The sequence below is a fragment of the Sciurus vulgaris genome (genome assembly GCF_902686455.1).
Source record: "Sciurus vulgaris genome assembly, chromosome: 16".
NCBI classification, from domain to species: domain Eukaryota; kingdom Metazoa; phylum Chordata; class Mammalia; order Rodentia; family Sciuridae; genus Sciurus; species Sciurus vulgaris.
In genome coordinates this window covers 48,584,198-48,606,032 of record NC_136477.1, presented here as the reverse complement: position 1 = coordinate 48,606,032, position 21,835 = coordinate 48,584,198, and the positions used below count along the sequence as shown (strand labels likewise).

Below are 21,835 nucleotides of genomic sequence, written 5' to 3'. Positions count from 1 at the left end.
TTTTATACCTCTGCTGTGACACGATTTCCCTTTTAAAAACCTAGCAACCAGCATGTTATAAGAATTTGTTTTGATATATAATAAGTTCTCACAGCTTAATTTATAAATCAAGAGAAACTGAAGATTCACAAATGAGTGAGACTCAGAAACTCAAGGGTTGTGTTTTCTCTCATATATGGAAGATAAAGGAAAAAAAGGGATATTATAAAAATAAAAGGGAGACCAGTAGACCAGTAGGGTAGAGAAAGGAGGTCAGTGGGAGGGAGGCATGGAAGGCAAAGCGAGGTACTAGGAATTACACTTATTCTGTATAAGTATTTTGCACCAATAAAAAAGACATACATAAGATTCATGAATAAATCACATTTTATAATATGGTTAAGCATAATCATGTTTCAAAATGTGCTTGAAGGAAACTAATTGAAATAGATTATAACTCTTCTTCTTTGGATTATTTTACTTGAAATACTCTGTAAATGGAATCCAGCTTGCTGAATTACTTAGTCATGAGTTTACTGATTCTAGCATACTAATATGTTAGATTAATTTTGTTCAATTAAAAAATAGCTAGCTTTCCTGAAAATTTTTATTAAAATATATAGGAAAAGTCTTTATTGTAACTAAAAGTGTCCAAATATAATGTGTACCATGCTATAATCAATATTATTTACAACATATTTCAGAAAAAAATGACAATACTCAGACTAAATGCAGGAAAGAAAACATTACATTTTTAACACTTGATATTTGCATTCATTCTTCATGATCTGCAACTGGAAGATAATTTCACATGTTTAGTTTTCTACCTATTCCAGGAGATTTGTGTTGAAATTTTTTTTCGCCATTAGAAACTGTGATTCTCTATGGGATCTTTTCAGCTTTGCACGCCGATTTTGGAACCAAATCTAAAATTAAGGAAAAATAAAATGAATTTCAGAAGCATTATTTTATTATTCTAAATATTTCAATCATCACAAATAACAACTAAATTTGAAAATTACCTGAATTCTGTCTTCTTCTAGGTTCAATTTTTGAGCTAAGTCTTCTCTGATATCAATGCCAGGATAGCAGTTTACTCTAAAGACATTCTCCAATACTTCAATCTAGAATAACAAAAGAATTCTTTAAAATGTTGATATTCCATAAGTTACCAAAAATGGGCTTTAATTTGTATAACAAAACAATTGCCCTTAATCTTTGGGCAACTAATTTAAATACCTTTTATAAAGAGATTATCCAGAAACTGTTAAAATATGATAGTCCATTGTTTCATTAACAAGGCTTCTAAAACTGTGATCCTATAGTGAATGAACAGCCTTTTGCTCAAGGGAACATCAGTGAAAGCCTTTGTATTACCATTAATGGATGAAAACAATTCCCACCTGGTTTTGGGTAAAAGCAGTTCTAGGTCTTCGTCCTCTATACCAACTCAACTCTCTTTTCAAAGATAGTCTTTCTGAGGCTGAAAAGTAATTTTCATATTTCAAAGCTCTTTCTTCTGGCATTGGGTGATCCATGGTACAAGGAAATGAGATCCCATTGGGAAGACTTGGGCCGTGAGATAGGTTAGCGTCTTTCTCTAAAAATCAGAAAAATAAACCCCATCTTATGTGGCCAATCCTATCTTCCACAAAGTTCTTTAAGAAGTACTTTCAGTAACTTGTCTTTAATTTTCTTAGTGGAATCCTGGGTTTCACAAAAGAACTATCCCCTCATTAACCCAAAAACCAAAATGAAGATCCTGCCCTGGTGACAGAGAACATTTTGGACTTTATTGAATATTTATTTTTCAGTGAAAAGAGATATAGAATATCTAATGTGTCAAATAAACAGAGATCTTCTGAAGTAAATGCAGATTTTTTAGCGTTGCCTGTGAGTGAACTTATACCCACTAAGACCTAAGGCAAATATTCTTTTTTATTTCCCATAGGACCCATAGCATTACAAGTCCTAGATGCTTCAGCTATCTCATTGAATGAAAACACAGTTTCTCTTCAACTCTATGCAGTTTAGAATAAAGGACAAACTAAAATTCAAATAAAATTGAATTGAATGGAAATAAAAAAATTAAGTACCAGCATACCTGAGGAGGTGCAGGTGTCTGCCCAGGGCCTGTGGGGCTTCACGGATGGAACACAATCTTTCTTCTGGTCCAGTCCTAAGATGCTCTCAATTGAAAAGGAGCAAGATGAGGGTTTGCTTTCCCTAAGCTGAGCACCTTCCTGAAGGCTGGGAGACATCCTCTTGTGGGCTGCACAGAGCAAGAGCTCTGGCCTTTCTGATGGCTTGGACCCACGTGTACAGGGCTGGGATCTTGCTGCAGTTCACCTTATAGCTCCGCTGACAAGGGGGCTGGATTTAGAACGTCACTAATTAAAATCCTGTTTTAGAAAGTTTTAGCATGTCAATGAACTCTTGCCCAGCCAGCAGCTTAAGGAGTTAATTGTTTATTTGTTTGCAAGTAATTAGCAACTAATGGCTACACCAGGGGGGCCACCTACAGGGACAAAAAGTGTTATCTCTCCTAAGCAGAACACAGATTTAACTTTCTTGAAAGAAGCGATGCACGAAAGTAGCCCTCCTCTTTTATTTGAAATCATTAATGTATAAAATCATGCTTTATATTCTGAAGTTTATACTTCCGTGGACTCCAGTTACTTAAACATACAGGCAAGATAGGAGACCAGTCAAGTAATAAATAATCTAATTTAAGTGAATTTTCTTCAAAGGAAATTGGAAAAAATAATAATCTCTTAATGCTATTACGGTAATTCCGATGAAAATGCCTGTTTTTCATATGCATATGTAATAATGAATGTTGTCAATGAAAACACAATGGTATTTGGAGTGCAGCATACTGGAAAAGGTTGGCAATGTTATTAACACTGAGTGTAATTGTCTTCCAAGTGCCTGGATTAATTCATAGGAACAGTTGTACCAAGTATTTTAAATAATTAATGGGCTAATTCCTTTCCTTCATCTCTTCTTTTAAATGAGAGAGATACAAGTTTATACAAAGATTCATATGTAACTACTTCCAAGAAATTTAAAAGCACTACCGTTCAAACTAAAGAGAATAATTTCTCTCCCTACATGGTTGTTTCGAAGAAAAGAACAGAGTTAACTGTTCTGTGGTGCAGATGATTAAAACCCAGGGCCAGGGCCTTGTGTACACTAGGCAAGTGCTCTAACACAGAGCTATATCCCCAGCTCCAGTTAATTATACTTTCTAAAGAAAAATTTCTATTCATCTCCCCTCTCCCTCTCTCCCTTCTCTCCTCTCTCTCTCTCTCTTTTTAGGTGTTGGGGCTCAAACCCAAGGCCTAGCATGCTAAGCACACACTCTACCAGTGAGTTATACCTTCTGCTCTGTTGATCTTTTGAGGGATTGAGGTTGGGGGATTTCAGGAAGATGATAAAGCTTGGAAAAACAAACAAACAAAAAACAAAAAAAAACCACCCCAAACCCTAAGAATAGAATATTTTAATTTCATAATCTAAGAAAATCTGAAATTAAATTATAACTGCTAATTTAGTAAGATTTTGAGGTGGCTCTACTCCCCAAAATGTATAATGTTTGTAGTTCTTATACTCTGCTCTTCTTTATACTCTTAACCTCCTTGAAGTTAAATTTAAGTGCTCAACTTTCTCCACCATTTGAAAGACTGACAGACTTTTCTTCAAGGAAAAGAAAGGGTAGTCTTCACTTATAGAAGAAGTAGCTTCCATAGGATGGAGCTCAACTTCATCAGATTTTATCCTATCATATCACAAATATTAAGCTAAATTCCTTATGCAAGCTGTATGGTTGAACAAAGGGTCTCACACATACAAAACATCAACAGGCACAAAGAAGAATGAGTTTATGAATACACATGTAAAACCATTCTGAGGATGAATAAACCAGTGAACATACATACCTCATGAAGATTTTGTATGTCTTAGATGTAGACTGTGCAAAGGTGGGGATGACCTTAATCTGGTAAGACTCGGAGGAAGAGAGAACTCAAGTCTTTCCCAGATTTCTTTCTATCCTTGAGACACTCATTCATTCATTCATTCCTCAACTGGTTGAACAAATTGTACCAGAAACAGAATAGGATCCTTGCCTTCATTAAATGCATAGTGGTACAAGGTGGGGTGGGAGTTGGCAGAGGCAACCAAAACAATAATTATAAATAAATTGTCTGGTATGTTAGCCAAGAATAAGCATGGGAAAAGAAAACAGGTGAGCCAGGTAAGATGGATTATTAGAAAGAGGTGGAGGGGTGGATGCCTGGGCAGGCTTCACTGAGACCCTCATTAGTGCCTCAGAGGAACAAGGCACAAGTAAGCTGGACAGGGTTTAAAGCAACTCCACCTCCCAATTGCTTCTGTATTAACAAGGATATTCCAATATTTTTATTTAGCTTGAACTAATTTTATTTGGAATTAAAACACCCTTTTATATATGAATGAGTAGATAAAAGTAAAAGACTTTAAGATTGTGAGGGAAATTTTTCTTACATGTCACAGAATGGATTTTTATAGGGTGCTTAATATGTGCCAGACACTATTATAGGTGCTTGTGGTCAGTGATGAACACAATATGGTAATTTCAGAGAACAATAAACACATTGAAAGAAGTAAACAAGTGATGGTGATGCAACATAATGGGGGCAGGGTATCTTTAACCAAGGTGAGGTGGTCAGTGGTCCAGGAAGGCTCATTCAAGGTGACATTTTACCTAAAGCTGAGAATGGGAGTGAGCCAGTATGCTAAGAATCTGAGAAAAAGCACTGCAGCCAGAGGGAATAATAAGTTCAAAGGTCTTGCAGTTGAAAAACACTTGGAGTATTTGAGGAAGAAAAAGGAAGTAGGTGGAGTGGAGTTAATAGTTCCAAATGCTTTTGGAGAGCGAGGCTAGGCTGGATAATGGGATGAACTTTATAGTGCAAAGGGAAGCCAGGGAGGATCTTAAACTGGAATTGATATGATAGGATTTTTTTTTAAAACAGCACTCTGGGTCTGGGAGTGTAGGTAACTCAGAGATAGAATTCTTTCCTAGTTTGTGCAACATCTGGGTTTGGTCCCCAGCACTGGGAACAAAACAAAACAAAACACCAAAACAAAAAATAACACTTCAGGCCGGGGCTGTAGCTCAGTAGTAGAATGCTCGCCTCGCACATGTGAGGCACTGGGTTCAATTCTCAGTACAACATTAAAAAAAAAAAAAAAAAAAAAAGGTATTGGTGTCCATCTACAACTAAAAAAATTTTAGTCCATCTACAACTAAAAAAATAACACTTCATTCTGGCTGCTACATGGACAGGCAAGAGGGGAATAAGTATAACCAAGGACATGAGTTGGCAATTATTTAATTCAACATGTATTTACTGAGCATACACTATGTGCTAGGCAAGGTGTGAGGAGTATAGTGCTTCATGGCACTTAAGTTTTATCTAGAATCTAATTATTTTGTGTAGGAAGGTATTTCAAAGAATATGGCCCAGCATATTGCCAGACCAGAAATGTTCCATTCACTCTTCAACTTACTTCAGGTCTGGCTGTGTATCTACCTTTCAAGCTTGCCAAAGCTGCCAGTAACTTCCTTGTTAACAAATCTACTGGATACATTTCTATCTTCATTGTAACCTCTCAGCAGCATTGACACATTTGCCATTCATTTATTCTTTCACCTAATATTAGCCAAGCACTATTTTGAATGCTAGGAAGTAAAGGAAACAGAAATCCTAGAAAGAGGAGACAAACAACAAACAATAAACAGAAACAGACAAGTAATAGGGTAAAAGGCAATAAGTGCTATAGAAAAAAAATGGAGTAGGGTAAGAGACATCAGGAGTGCTGGGAAAGAGGTTGCAGTTTTAAAAGGGGTGGGAAAGGTAGGTCTCATTGAAAAGGTGGTATTTGAGTAAATACTTAAAGGAAGTAAAGGAGTGAGCCATGAGAATATGTGAGGTACAAACATTCAGGTAGTGACAATGACCTTAAGGCAGGACTGTGCCTGGTGTTTTCATGAAGAGGAAGCAGAGTACAATGCGGTTAGAACAAAGTGAGCATAGAAGAGAGTAGTAGCAGTTGAGATAAGTAAGGAAAGCTGACAACAGATCATGTAGGGTCTTGCAGGCTACTGTAAAGATTTTGGCCTTTACTGAGATGCAGAGTGCCCCTCCCCCCCCCGCCTCGCCCCAGTAGAGTTGCAACATGATCCCGCTGCCTTTTTGCCAATAGAAAACTGTAAGGAGGTCCGGAAGCAGGAATGATGAGGGATGCTATTGTCACCCTCTTTTCCTTGACCTTCTTCTCTCTGTTGATTCTAGTTCCAATTCTCCACATTTTCCTCCTGCCTTAATAGCTACTCTTTCTTCCCCAACACCCAAATGTTGGAGAACCCTAGACCCAATCTGAGACTCTTCTTGTTATGTAACTCCAATCTCTGGATGATGTCATGCAAATCTGGATTTAAGACCATTCCTTTGCCAACGATCACAAACTTAAGAGCTCCAGCCCTGAGCTCATAGTCATACAGCCAGTAGTTCCTTGCTATCCAAACCTTCTTCTTCTTCCAGCCCAGGCCTTCAAACCCCAATAAATGGCATTTGCTCAAGCCAAGAAACAGCCATTCTTAATGCCTCACTTTCCCTTATCTCCATGTTCCATTCATTAGTGAGACATGTTCCTTTACTCCTGAATCAATGAGCTATTTCTTCCAAAATGCTATGTGTAAAAATCTCAGTGACTTAAAATGAATAATTTTTTTTTCACTCACAAAATTGCAGGTCAGTTAGTGTTTGGCTGAGCACAGCTGGGCCCTGCTGATTTAGCTGCAAGTTGTGGGATCCGTTGGGGTTCGATCCATGTGTGTCCATTCTGGGGCTCAGATAGAAAGACAATAGCTACCACAGGGATGATGTCATGGTGATGTCAGAAGCCCAAGAGGACAAACCAATATTGCTGGTATATTTTGAGCTTCTGCTCCTATCACCATAAGTGCATTGCTGTGAGCCCAACAAGTAAGGGAAAATAAGGGAAATTTTGTTTATTTATCAACAAAACAAAAACAAAAACCAACAGCTAACATCAGAACTGGGAGCACTGATGTGTAACCAAATGGTAAATGTGAGGTTGCCTCCACGGACAAATATCTTTAGTATCATTGAAAGTACGATAATAACCCTCAGACTAGCAGTAGGTAAGAGAGCTGAACTGAAGACACCCATTTCAGGCCAACTGTTTTTATTCCAGGAAAAAACAGACCAAACTCTCTCTGGAGGAAACTGTCCCTAATTTAGGTTCATAATAATCTTACAAATTAAGAACAAGCAAACATAAGTTTATAGTCAAAGATCATCAAAACACAAGGACAGTCACCATGAGGGAAAAACAGCAGAAAGAAGGTTTGCACTCCATAGCAGAGAATGCTAGTTTTCTCCCAATATCCCTTCTATACTCCCTCAGCAGCAACATAATTTTTAGGTAAAGGTTAAAAACTACATTTCCCAGAACACTGGTATAGAGTGAATATTAGCAGAAGCAATGTACATAAGTTTTAAGCCCAACTATCACTCTTCCTGTTTCCATTTTCCCTTTTTTGCTGTTTGGATGAGACGGTGGGAGATGGTGATGTTGAGAATGGCAGTATAATAAAAGAGAAGAGCCTGGAACCCTATTGATTATGGGTTGGCTATTCCATACCATTACTGGAATATCTACTTGGACAGAGAATGTCTATCTTGCTATTTGGGGTCTCTATGTTATAGCAGTCAAATCTAAATGCTGATGAATAATAGAGCCAAAAGAAATTCAGATATGGCTGTAATTACCAGGCACAGAATATAGAGTAGTTATAAACGATCGTTAGAATTATACATAGGGGTAAGCAAAATAAAATGATCAGGAATGACTGGGAAGATTTTTTAAAGAATCAAATGAAAATTATAAAATGAAAAAATACAATTATTGAAATGTCTTAATGGGTAAGTTAAACAGTATAGTGGACAGTCTTAAAATGCACTTACCCATACTCTGGCCAATACTCTTTATTATGCATTTGGTAGGCAAAATAATCTTTTTTGTATTTCTTCAAGTAAGGTTGGGCATTTATTTCTTTATATGTTAATTGGTGGTATATATTTCTTTTTTGTGAAATTATGGAATATGTCCTTCAGCCATTTTTCTACTAGGGTGAATTTTCTGTTTTTTCCCTTTCTTCACAAGGGGGCTAGAAGTAGGGATTGAGAATGAGAAAAACAAGGAGAAACTTCTGTATTTTTAGGTTCTATATTTTGATGGAGTTTGGATGACACAGATATATGCATTTGTCAATACTCATTGATTGGTATTCTGATTTTTCATTTCACAGAATCTAATATTTTATCTTTAAAAGCATAAACAACTACTGAACAGTTAACATTATGTATGCTGAAGAATTTAGAGGGGAAATACATTGATATCTATAACTTGCTTCAAAATGCATAAAAAATAAAACAGATTTATAAATGGATACATGATGTTTACGTACTTAATATTATCAATAAAGCCTCTAACCTAATAGAGTTTTCTGAGGCAAATATTTTACATTTTAGCTATCTAATATGGGAGCCACTAGTCACATGTGACTAATGAGGACTTGAGATGTGTTTAGTGTGATTGGAGAACTGACTGTTAAACTTATTTAAATTTAGATATTCAAAGGTAGTTAATGGTTCTGTACAGAATAGTACAAAGAACATTTCCATCACTACAGAAAGTTCTACTGGCAAGGCTGGCCTAAAATTAAGCAATGCTAAAAACAGTGATGATGAAAACAGGCATCTTTGCATGAGAATAATGTTTCATTATTAACAATGTTTATGTTGGTTTTTAATAAATGCTAGTTATTTAACATAATGTTATAATGAATATAAACACAAACTATCTCTAGTCCTTTGTGGCTTCTAAAGCATTTTAGTATATTTCTATTGAATCTTCACATAAATCCCCCATTATTTTGTAGTTCAGAAAGCCAAAATTGAGGTTCAATCCCCAGCACAGCAAAAAAAAAAAAAAGAAAAAAAAGTGAAATTGAAGCTATCGTGTAATGTGTGAGTAGTACAGCTTTGACTTGCATTTTCTGTCTCCAAATTCTCTGTTCTACTTACTTTACCAATTAATGTTCATTGTAATATCTTCACCAATGATCTCACGATATCATCAAACTGTGCTAATAAATTAAGAAAAACATTGTAAAAATCTTGTGTCTGTCACTAATATCTTTCAGCACTTACTTTCATACAATAAATAAAAGTCTGACATATTGATGTAGACGAGATTTAGGATTAATAAAATTGAACTTTATTTATTTATTTATTTATAGTTTCAGGGATTGAACTCAGAGGCACTCTACCCCTAAGCTACATCCCCAGTCCTTATTTTGAGACACAGTCTCGCTAAGTTGCTCAGGTTGGCCTCAAACTTGCTATCTTCCTGAGTAGCTGGCATTACAAGAGTATGGTACTGGGGATTGAACCCAGAGGCACTTTAACCACTGAGCCACATCCTTTTTTTATATTTTATTTTGAGATAAGGTCTCACTAAGTTGTTTAGGCCTCAATAAATTGTTGAGGCTGGCTTTGAACTCCTGATCCTTCTACCTCAGCTTCCTGAGCTGCTGGGATTACAGACATGTGCCAATGTACGCAGTATATATTTTAAACATCTAAATCTACAATATGAAGAAAAAAATTGAAAAGTTTGTTTTGTCTTGTTTCAGTAATTTGGAAATTCACCCAGATTTTGATAATTTATTTTCTAATTGTGTATTTCAATTAAGACCCAAATCATTAACATCAGGAAATTAATTCAAGGTCTTAGGTATTTTTGCAGAGATTTTTGTACATCAGTCATGCAAATATTATGTTCATAGTTTGTGAGCACAGTAAGAAAGGTAAGCAACCATGTAAAGCTTTAACGACACACACCCTTCTTATTTTTGCAAATTACACTGATTTGAGATTTTTCAGTACTTTTAAATGTTAAAATGGATTTCTTTTTATTTAGTTTTAAAAATTTTATTCTTTTTAGTTATACCTAACATTAGTAGCTCAGTGATGGAGCACTTGCCTAGTATGTGTGAGGCACTGGGTTCCATCCTCAGCACCACATAAAAATAAAATAAAGGTATTATGTTCATCTACAACTAAAAAATTTTTTTTTTAAATTAAGAAAACAAGAAATGGGATATTAATCTAAAAAATCTGAGCTTAAAAATCTAAAAACCTGAGTCATGTTGAACATTTCACAACTGTTTCCATCACAGCTAACTTTATCAACCAAGGCATGTGCATTATGGAGGGGCCTGGAATAAGGAGAGAGTGAAGATGTGGATTCAAGAAGGAGAAGTGGACGAGTATAGGATATGAGTGTAGAGTCCTGGAGGTGCCATTACAAATTGGTCAGTGGCAAAGGGTCAGGGGACAAACCAAGCAGCCCATACCGAAGTTCCTTCTATAGCTGTGACCAGCTCAATCCACCTCATTTCAGCCTGGAAGCCAAATTTGCTCAGTGTCTCAAGCTCTTCTGCAACATGGTAAATGCAGCCAAGGAGATTTTATACCTCATCTCAAAATGATGTCACAGCAGAATTCTTCTCAAGGCCACATTTCCTGAGGAGCCATGAGAGGACAGAGCCTGCTCTCAAGGGACAGCTGTCTTGTCAGGGCTTTGGGTTTTTTACCTCCCAGTACTGGAAGTGGTGTTCTGTAGACCGCCATCCACGAATCATCAACCTCCAGCCTGTGGCTCGTGGGCAGGGGCATCCCAGCACTGAGGGATTACTGGGGGCCAGGTATCAACATGGATTATCTCATGGAATTCTCACAGCACCCTAGAAGACAAGGAGTATTACTGCTTCACCTTAAGAATCAGGAAACTGGGGCTGGGGAGATAGCTCAGTCGGTAGAGTGCTTGCCTTGCAAGGACAAGGTCCTGGGTTTGATCCCCAGTACCCAAAAAAAAAAAAAAAAAAAAAAAAAAATCAGGAAACTATGGGCTCGGGTTGTGGCTCAGTAGAAGCACACTCACCTAGCATACATGAGGCCCTGGGTTTGATCCTCAGAACCACATAAAAACAAAATAAGGGTATTGTGTCCACCTACAAATTATATACGTGTGTGTGTATGTGTGTGTGTGTGTGTGTGTGTGTGTATATTTGTATATACAAATAAATGAATCAGGAAACCATTCAGGCACAATGTCACACATCTGAAATCTCAGTGGTTCAGGATGCTGAGGCCAAAGGATTGCAAATTTGAGGGTAGCCTCAGTATCTTAGCAGGGCCCTAAGCAATTTAGTGAGACAGTATCAAAATAAAAAGTAAAAAAAGTAAAAAGGGCTGGGGATGTGGCTCAGTGGTTAAGTGTCCTGGGTTCAATCCCTAGTACCAAAAAACAAAACAAAACAAAAAAAACCCCAACTTTCTATAACATACTATCTAGAGTAAAAAAAGGAAAATATTTTCCTTCCCAATTTTTAATCCTCAATCTATTGGCTACTACTACTGATGGTTTAATGTTTCTGCCTGTTTTATTTATTTGCTTGTTTATTTACTTCAGTCCTAGGGTTTGAACTCAAGTCCTAGGCCTCATGCATGCTAGGCAAGCATTCTACCACTATGCTAAAACTCCAGCACCCTGCCTTTTTAAAATGTCATGACATAAATAGGAGAACATGCACACACACACATTATTATCCAGAGTCAGACATACATATTATTCTGCAATTTTGTTTCTGTACCCCATCCCCTTGCATATGTCAGCATGTATAGTTCTGTCTCTTTCTTCAGTAACAGTTTGGCACTATGTAATTTATCAAACTACACCCCTGATAATGGGCACATAAGTCATCTCCAATTTTTTTCCATGGAAAATGTCTTTGAAGAAGAAATTATTATTTGGTGAATGCTGCCATATTTCCTTCTAAGAAATCGTAACCAATGAACACTTCCACCTAGAATAGCCCTTGTCCTTATGTCCTTCCCAAATTGAGAGTGAAGATAAGAAAACTCAGAGCTGAGCTAAATTAGACTCAGATTTTCTAGGACTCAATATTCAAAGATAAAAAGTTTAGGATTTAGGGCTCCAAGGGGCTCAGGACTAACCTCTGGTGCCATTTAATCTAATCACTGTAGATTAAATGGGAGTTGTCAGTTAACCCAAGAAACTGATAGTAATTTATAGTATTGTTTCTGGGGGATAAATGTTATGGTTCTAAACAACTTAAAAACAATCCTTTGATCACAACAAACATTTATTTTTTTTCCACATTTTTATCAGTATATAATGATGGGACTTGTTACATATTCATACATGCACACAACAATATAATTTGAATAACATCACCCCCCAGCACTTCCATCCTCCCTCTTTGCTTCCCTCACCCTCATCCCTTTCCTTTACTAATCTGCCTTTGATTTTCATGAGACCCCTACCCCCACCTTTCTTTTCCTTTTTCCTTTCTAGCTTCCTCATATGAGAGAAAACAGATGATCCTTGAATTCTTGAGTTCAACTTATTTTGCTTAACATAATGGTCTCTAGTTCCATATATTTTCCTGCAAATGACATAATTTCATTTTTCTTTATGGCTGACTAAAACTCCATTGTGTGTGTGTGTGTGTGTGTGTGTGTGTGTGTGTGTGTGTGTATACCCCATATGTAGCCCATTTTCTTTATCCATTCATCTGTTGATGGATACCTAGGCTGGTTCCATAGTTTGGCTATTGTGAATTGTGAGGCTATAAACGTAGGTATACATATATCATTATAGGATGATAACTCTAACTCTTCAGGATAAATACCTAGGAGTAGTATAGCTGGGTCATATGGTCATATGGTGGTTCCATGCCTACCTAGTCTTTTGAGGAACCTCCAAAATGATTTTTAAAGTGTTGTACTAATTTATAATCCCATGAACAATGTAAAAGTGTTCACTTTTCTCCACATCTTTTCCAGCAATTATTATTGTTTGTATTCTTTTTTTTTTTTTTTTGGTGGTTCTGGGCAATCGCTTTACTAGCTGAGTTACATCCCCAGCCCCTATTGTTTGTATTCTTGATGAATGCCATTCTGTCAATGTAGCTTTGATTTGCATTTCCCTAATTGCTAATGATGTTGAAAAAAGTTTTCATATATTTTTTGGTCATTTCCATTTCTTCTTTTGAGAAGTATCTGTTTAATTCATTTACCCATTTGTTAATTGGGTTATTTTCCCACATTTTTTATTGGTGCATTATAGTTGTACATAATAATGGGATTTGCTGTTACATATTTATACATACAATAATATAACAATATAATTTGGCCAGTATCCCTCTCCAGCATGCCCTCCCAACAGAACCACCATGAAATCAAAAGAAGGAAATTAACATTTACTCATCATTACCATCTAATCATCAAACTCTATTCAAGTTTCACCAATTATCATTCACAAATAATATCCTTTAAAGCAATCAAATTCAATTTGGAATGATGCACTCCTTTCAAACGTGTCTTTTTAGTCAGCAACAGATCTTAGGATTTCCTTGACCTTCATATGACCTCAACACTTTGAAGATCTTAGTCATTCAGTAGAATGTCCTTCATATAAGGTCATCTGATGTTTCCTTATGATGAGGTTAAGTTGGACATCTTTGGTAGGCAGGTCACAGAGTGATGCTGTGTTATTATTTCCTGTCAGGCAGCACATCATTCTGATTTGTCCCATTACTGGGATGATCAACTTGAAGCATGTGATTAAGATGGTTTCTGACAGTCTTCTCTACTATAAAGTTATACTTTTCCTTTTAATAACATAGAGTTTTGTGGAGGAGATATTTTAAACTCATGTGTATACTGTTTATCACCAAACTTTCTATTTACTCATTTATTTATAGCAATATGGACTCATAGATTCCTACTTTATTTAATGAGCTATAAACTCATTATTTTTTTGTGTTGTTCAAATTTCCAAATTTGGCTAATGGGGTAAACTTCTTCATACTTACTTTGGTACTGAGGATCAAGCCTACCCACTGGCTTTTAACCACTGAATTATATCCCCAACTCTTTATATTTTTTATTTTGAGACAAGGTCTTGCTAATTTGCTGAAGCTGACTTTGAACTTGCAATTCTCCTGCCTTAGCCTCCCAAGTCACTGCAATTACAGGTATATGCCACCATGCCTGGCTAAGCATCACCACACCCAGCTCTCTTCATGCTTACTATTATGTCCACTGCCATATCATTTTTGAGTACTTGTACTTTTTGGCATTATAAGACATCCCAGACAGACATTATTCTTTATTTTCTTCAAGCTATAGAATCAGTCATTTTTCCAAGAAGTCCTGGTTGTTTTTAATGGAAAATGAGGTTTGGAGCCAAGATCTGGGCTATATATGAGTTACGTGAGTTCATTGCTACTGGGTCATTTCTGTTCCCAGGCTCTCTCAATGGAAGAGTTAGAAAACAAATATATGTGATACATATACATATTTATGACTATATTTATTTTTTAAAAAAATATTTTTAGTTGTAGATGGACACATCTTTGTTTATTTTTTTATGTGGTGCTAAGAATCAAACCCACATGCTAGGCAAGTGCTCTACCACTGAGCCACAACCCTAGTCCCTATATTTATTCTTATACTGAAGAATATAAAGAATTTTATTCTTTATTGAAATCTACAAATTCACATGGATACCTCTAATTCCAATTCCAGCACCACAGGGTTCATTCTTTCTCCCTTTACGTATCTGTAATTCTGTCCTCTGACAGTGAGAAACCTGGCATCCATTATCCTCAAAATAATTTTTAATTTGATCTACCCTATGCATGTAACCAAACTTCCATTGCCACTACCCACAGAGATGCCTTCCTCCCTCACTGGAGTTCTGACACCTCCACCTAGGCTGCCCTACTGCATGGAAGCCTTTCTTATCCACTTCATTTTTGAGTATTTGTACCTTTTGACATTATAAGACATCCCAGACAGACGTTATTCTCTATTTGCTCTCTCTGCTTGCACTCGGATACCTGAGATCCAGCCTCTTTCTACATAGATGCCCTGTTCACCTCATTCTGAGGTGCAAGGTTCAGGCTGCCTTCTTTTCCTGATAACTCCTTCATACCCTGGGTTCTAAAATCTTATACCAGGCTCTGACCCTACACAAAAGCCCAACTTATCGTGTATGGGATCTAAAACTTCCCTCTTGTGCAGATACCCTCTTTGCAGACTTTTGTGCCAATATCCTGCCCCAAGCTGCTTCTCCACCAAAACGCCCTCTTTACTCTTCTAGTTTTTTTTTTTTTGGGGGGTGGGGGTGGTTCTTTTTCTTTTGGTCATGAAGATTGAACCCAGGGGCACTTTACCCTGAGCTATATCCCCAACCCTTTTTATTTTTTATTTCAAAGCAGGGTCTCACTAAGTTGCTTAGAGTTCAGCTAAGTTGCTGAGGTTGACCTTGAATTTGTGATCCTCCTGCCTCAGCCTTCCATGCCCCTGCATGACATGCATCACAGCTCCTGGCACCCTTCTAATGTTGACACCCCTCTTTACCCTGCTTGGACTCCATTGCCCTATTCTGGGCCCCCATGGCTTCCTTATCCTGCACAGACTTCCACTTTACCTGGCCCTACCTAATGATTGTAGCACTACATTATTCAGGAAGGGAAGAAGAAAAACTAGGTACTCATTTTTAGATTAAATCCTTGTCTTCTGTTCTTAAGACACTGTTTTTTGGTTCTTTTTATTGAATGTGATTTGCTTACATCACTGTTGTAAATGTTTCCTTTAAATCAATGTATCTCATAAACTACCAAGTTTACTTAAGACAATGTTAACTTGTAAGTTACAATATCTTATATTACTAATTCACTCAGCTTCCCCAACATTTGTTTCAAATCATAATCTCTATTAAAGGTGACCTGATTTTGACCAAATCTGAGTCAAAGCCAAAGTTACCACAGTAGAATGCAAGGCTTCACAAGATCAGGCCTCCTCTCCCTCCACCCTTCTTTGGGTATCTAACTGGATGCTCTCTTCTCCTAGTCTTTCTGCAATTCCTGAATCAGGTTGGCTAGGCCATTTCTGCCTTAAGGCTTTGGGCCTCTTACTTTAATGCTGTATCCTCAGAAGTCCCCAAGGCTCATTCCTATGACTCCTTCAAGTTTTTTCCCTCCCTCCCCTTCCTTCCTCTCTCTCTCTCTCTCTCTCTCTCTCTCTCTCTCTCTCTCTCTCTCTCTCTATTTTTGTACTAGGAATTGAATCCAGGGGGTCTCTATCACTGAGTTAAATTTCAAGCCCTTTCTATTCCTTTATTTTGAGACAGGGTCTCACTCAGTTGCTGAGGCTGGCCTCAAACTTGAAATCCTCTTGCCTCAGTCTCCCAAATTGCTAGGATTTCAGGTGTGTGCCACCATGCTTGGCTTCCTTCCTGTTTTTGTTCAAATGTCACCTTCTCAGTGAAACCCACCCTGAAGAACCTATTTAAAGTGTTAACTTTTTAATGGTCCACTACTCCTATTTTCCTGTTTTATTTCCATAGTACCATCTAATATATCACATTTCTAATATTAAGTTTGTTTTTTAGTGTTTTTATCCTTACCATACCTACTAATCAGTAGTTCCACAAAGTCAGGAATTTTTAACATTTTGCTCATTATTTAATAAATACTGAATGAAACAGTCATTTCCTGAGGCAGTTTGAAATCCCAAACCAAATTAATAGTGCCATCTAGTGTTCATAGAGGGATATGCTGTTTAACTCATTAGCCATGAGATAAATACTACTGGTTTAATTTATTGTTACTGTCTTTTATTGCCTTCTGTGATTCTGTGAAAATTAAAATGTTTTCTTTTTTGGTACTATGGATTGAACTCTTGGGTGCTTTACCTCTGAGCAACATCACCAGTCCTTTTTTATTTTGAGACAGGGTCTCACTAAGTTGCTGAGGCTGGCCTTGAACTTTTGATTTTTTGCCTCGGCTTCTGGGGTCTCTGGGATTACAGGCATGGGCCACCATACTCGATGTACGATGTTTTCGAAGATTAAACAGTCATGAGATATCCTGACTTTTCCAATAACAAACTCTTGCCTCTAATTTTCCTGTTCCCATAATTCCTATGGTGGTAACAGTATAATAAATGTCATATATCTTTTAACCTTGAGGCACCTTCACACCTCCTTCCTACACACACACACAGCAAAAAACAAAAAAACAAAAAAACAAATCCCCAAATATCTCAACATGTTAATAGTATTTGCTGTTTTGGTAACTGTCTTAGTATACCTTTTTCTACCATCTCAAAGTATATCTGGTATGGTTTGAATGTTCCCATCCACACTTATGTTGAAATTTAAAGCCCATGATACAGTATTAGGAGAGTAGAAATGCCGGCATGATGGTGCAGAGCTATAATACTAGCAATTTAGGAGACTGAGGCAGAAGGATCACAAGTTTGTGGTTAGCTTTAGCAACTTTGTGAGATCCTGCTCAAAAAAAAAAAAAAAATATATATATATATATATATAAATAGGGTTGGCGATGTAGCTCAGTGGTATAGCAGCCATAACACACACACACACAGGAACTATGGTTTTATAAGACAAGAGAGAGACCTGAGCTAAGATGTTCTGTTTCACCATAAAGTCCTGTGCCACCTTAGGATTTTGCTGGAGAGTTGCTACCAAGAAGAAAGACCTCATCAAATGTGGCTACCAATCTTGAATTTTCCAGTTTTCAAAACCATAAGCCAAATAAACTTTTATTTTTTACAAATTAGCCTATAGTACTAATTTGTAGCAACAGAAAACAGACTGAAACAGTTTATTTACTGATTTTAAATTGTGGGTTTGGCTACAAAGCCCCTAAATCAAAGTGATAAAACATTGGTGTGGTAATAATATTGTGTAAAACAGCATCCGAATTCTATAAGATAATGAACATGATTTGATTTAGAAAATACTGGTTTATTTATTTTTTGGTACAGGGGATTGAACCCAGGGTTGCTCCATGACTGAACTACAACCCTGGCTCTTTTACTTTTTTTCTTTTCCTTTTCTTTCTTTTTTTTTTTTGGAGAAAGGGTCTAAGTTGCTAAGGCTGGCCTCAAACTCGTAATCATCTTGCCTCCCAAGTTGCTGGGATTACAGGCATACATCACCACGTACAGTTGGTATTATTCTTTTTACAGTCAAGAAAGTAGAAGTTATAGAATTTGCCTTGCAGTTGCATAAGGAAGTACCAGTTGATTCTTGCTGCCCCTCAACTCTTTTTGCAACCTACTGAAGACTTTTTCCTCTGCCTTCCAATTGCACAAGGTTTCCCCGTTGCTACCACTGGTTCTAATATTTTAAAATAGATGGGATTATTTAAATTCCCAAATTACCAATTAATATACCCATTTCTTGAATTTGGTTCATCACAGCTGGATATTAAAAATAAAATAACTGAATTAGCTGTTAAAGTATGTCCTATTGAAGACTTATCTATCAGGTAACATTCAGAAGTACTCACATTGTACATATGAGTATTTTTTAAAGATAGCGTGAATTCCCCAGAATTTCCGATTGATGAAGTCTTTCAGAGGAAATTTTAAGTAGGTGATTTCCAGGCTCTCTATATGACTAGGGAAATCATGCCTCTCTTGCCATCCTAAGCTGGAATTTAGGATTCTTTTTCTAAATGTTTACTTGACCTTTTTCTTGTGGGAGAGGGAGGTGGTAATGGTGCTGGGGATCCAACCCAAGGCCTGGCACATGTTAGGTAAGTGCTCTACCACTGAGCTACACACCTAGCTCTGACTTTTTAAATTCTCTAAAATACAAAGTTTGCGGGGGGAAGTGAAATGGTCATTCTCCATCTTTTTCTTTTCTTTTCTTTCTTTCTTTCTTTCTTTCTTTCTTTCTTTTTTTTTTTTTTTTAACCAGGGATTGAACCCAGGGGTGCTTAATTAGTGAGCCATACCCCCAGCCTTTATTTCTTATTTTGACACAGGGTCTCCCTAAGTTATCTAGGGCCTCAAAAAATTGCTCAGGTTGGCTTTGAACTTGCAATCCTCATGCCTCAGCTTCCCAAGTTGCAGGCATTACAGGCATGTGCCACCTCCTAGGGATCTTTCTTCATCTTTGATAAAATTTTCAACATGTGGTTTGAGGACATCTTGCATTAGACTCATCAGGAGAGATTTCCAGTCCTACCTCTGATCTATTACAAAATAATTTTCTAGCAGAGCTCAGGGAATCATTCTTCTAACATATCCTCCCCACCCCCAGATGATTTCTAATGTGCCTAAGATGACACCACTGACTTAGGGGATAATTTTGAAAAGTAAAGTATCACCGTTGTTTGGGTTGTTGGATTCTTTTCTATTACAGACCACAGACAAAAACTTCACGGAATATCATTTAAAAATCTAGTTATAACACCACCAATGTAATTTTAGGAGACTAATAATTAACAAATGTATTTACAAGATCGTATGTCCTTTTGTTGTAAATTACATAGGTGAAATGTCTCAGTAAATTATATGTGAAACATTTTGAAGAATTCTTTGGTGGATATTGTTTAATCCTGACTTGCCATTCATAAAATTAACCAGCTGCCCGAAGTTTTACTATGCTACCCACACACCAGTCTCCAGTAAACCCTGAGGCATTCTCTGAACAAGCCTCGTTTCCTGTATAAAAGGAAATGGGCTTAAAATGAACTGAGTTTGGTCAACTGTACAAAACTTAGGCTGTTTAAACTTAAACTGGTTATCAAAGGAGACTGCAAAATTCTGCAGCTTTAAAGATGCTTTAAAATAGGAAATAGTTTTATTTATAAAAAGTTTTATTTTTGGATAAGGACAGTATACAGTGGTGTAAAGGTAAGGGATTCAAATAGGAGCTTAAGATTCTTTCTAGGTTTATAATTTTTAAAAATAACTTCATTTTTTTCAAGTGCTGCTGAGGATCAAACCCAGTGCCTCACATGTGCTAAACAAGCGTTCTACTACTAAGCCACAACCATAGACGCTAGGTTTACAATTTGACTAAACTAACTCTCTACCTAATTGAAAGTTAACCTGTTTTTGTTTTTCAACCAGCTGACCCTGTCAAGAATTCTTTGCCCCTCTCTGATAATGAAATAGCCTCTTGAGAATACTTTATAGAAAACATGAGAATACTTTATAGAAACATTGTTTAGATGCACATAACATACAATGAAGGAAACTATTTAACTTGATGATAATATTGTACTCAGACAATTCAGATGTTAAAGATTTGGTTTGGCCAAGTTAATTGGGTAACTCACCTTCACTTACACCACATAATTACTCTCCTTCCTTTTATATATAAAAGGAAGAAGAGTATTTCCATATATATGTATGTATATATATATGAGCATATATATATATATATATATGGAAAATTATCACTGAGCCACATTCCCAACCCTTATACTTTGTTTTCAATTGCCCCTTACTCCTGATTCTTATCAGGTGTCACCACCCTTAAAATCGAAATCACAGTTCAACCAAAGTCACTTACCTTGCAGGTCTTCCTTATTTGGAGCCAGTTACATGGTGCTTGTGCTGGCAGAGCAGAAAAGAAATACCAAGGATAAAGAAACCATAACACAACTGGGAGCCCTTAACACAAGTTAAGAATTGACTCAAAATCACCTTTATCAAAAAAAAAAATTGTCTTCAAAAGAATGACTAGTTGGTAAAGGATCTAAGGGAAGACGGCTCATTGAAAGACATAGCACTAAAGATAATTATGTGAAACTGTAATAAAAATTTACCTGATAAAAATTTAAAACAATTGTGTCTTTCCTTCAAGACAACATGGAAAATATTTTTTAGCTTTAAAATATGTAATTTCTGTTCTCATTACCATATTTGGATTTGTTCCACAGCATCTGGATTTGTTCCAATATATTTGTAGAAACAAGAAGCTAATGATCTTCGTTCACTCACTGTCTTATACTTTTTGAATGAAAATCGAATAGATTGGTTGTTTTAATGGCCAGATTTTTGGTAAACTCGTTGTTTTGCCATTTCTCTGTTGATGAAAGCTTCTTACAACTCGACAGAGAAATAAATGAGGTAATATAAGTTTGGAGAAAATGGACCAAGAGGTAGAAGAAAAGCCCGCGTTCTACCCCTCAGCAGGTTAAATCTTCATCTTATTTAAGCTTAAATTGAGTATAAAATTAGAGACCGAAGGAGCTATTTAAAACCTCTTCCAAAACTTTTAGATTGAACAGAAATACTAGTCAGTTGCCAACATAATTAATCAAGAGTATCCTGATTTTTTAAAAGATGTTTTCCTTTGTGATGTAAAAGAAATATGGAATTCGGAATTTCAATTGGTCAGGCTTCAAGGCCACGTAGGAACTAATGAACTGGCAACAAAGTCACGTGTTTTAAGCAGAGTATACAGATATCCAAGTGTCCAGAAAAATAATTGAGCTTACTGAAGACAAATATACCAGAAAACCCTGTGAATGACACAACTTCAGATTTCACGGACATCTTGGGGCTGGGCCGGGAAGGTTATAATTTGAGGAAACTTCGGCGCCAGCAGTGCGGGTTTTTCCAAGGTCGCTTACGAAATATGCTGCAGAAGAAACACTGTCTCAAATTCCCCAAAGCGGTCCTCACTGGAGACTTTGGTTACCGGCGGTGTGGAGACGTTCTCCTACCATTTATATCCACGTAACGAAGGCTCCCGCCCCTGGCGGACAGCGCCGCCTCCGCCGACCGCGATCACTGAAGCACCCAGAGCTGCGAAGGAACCTCTCGGTCAGCCCCGCAGCGCTGACGGGCGT

General features: G+C 36.9%; 1 protein-coding gene across 19 annotated transcripts; it reads right to left on the bottom strand.

Moving 5' to 3' along the window:
- Nucleotides 1-307: 307 nt before the first annotated feature.
- Nucleotides 308-21,835, bottom strand: HESX1 (HESX homeobox 1). 19 transcript variants are annotated; one of them, XM_079116506.1, is made up of 7 exons: nt 21,710-21,816; nt 20,551-20,594; nt 10,715-10,864; nt 2,084-2,352; nt 1,383-1,579; nt 1,002-1,103; nt 308-905 (listed from the first exon to the last, which is right to left on the bottom strand). In XM_079116506.1, the coding sequence occupies exons 4-7, from the start codon at nt 2,238-2,240 to the stop codon at nt 807-809; spliced, it is 555 nt and encodes a 184-aa protein (XP_078972632.1). In that variant the 5' UTR covers nt 2,241-2,352; nt 10,715-10,864; nt 20,551-20,594; nt 21,710-21,816; the 3' UTR covers nt 308-806. The 19 variants fall into 19 exon arrangements, with proteins under 19 accessions (XP_078972632.1, XP_078972619.1, XP_078972624.1 ...); XM_079116493.1 differs by having other exon boundaries at nt 2,084-2,158; XM_079116498.1 differs by having other exon boundaries at nt 1,383-1,462; nt 2,084-2,158; nt 21,617-21,763.

What these genes read in the sequence shown, in the direction of transcription:
- HESX1 (XM_079116488.1), bottom strand. Translation starts at nt 21,539, where the DNA reads ATGTCCGTGAAATCTGAAGTTGTGTCATTCACAGGGTTTTCTGGTATA. An exon ending in TTCTGGTATATTTGTCTTCA is followed by an intron (nt 20,595 to 21,481) that starts GTAAGCTCAATT and finishes CTGCTCTGCCAG; the next exon opens with CACAAGCACCATGTAACTGG. An exon ending in CTGCTTTTACCCAAAACCAG is followed by an intron (nt 1,104 to 1,382) that starts GTGGGAATTGTT and finishes TTGTTATTCTAG; the next exon opens with ATTGAAGTATTGGAGAATGT.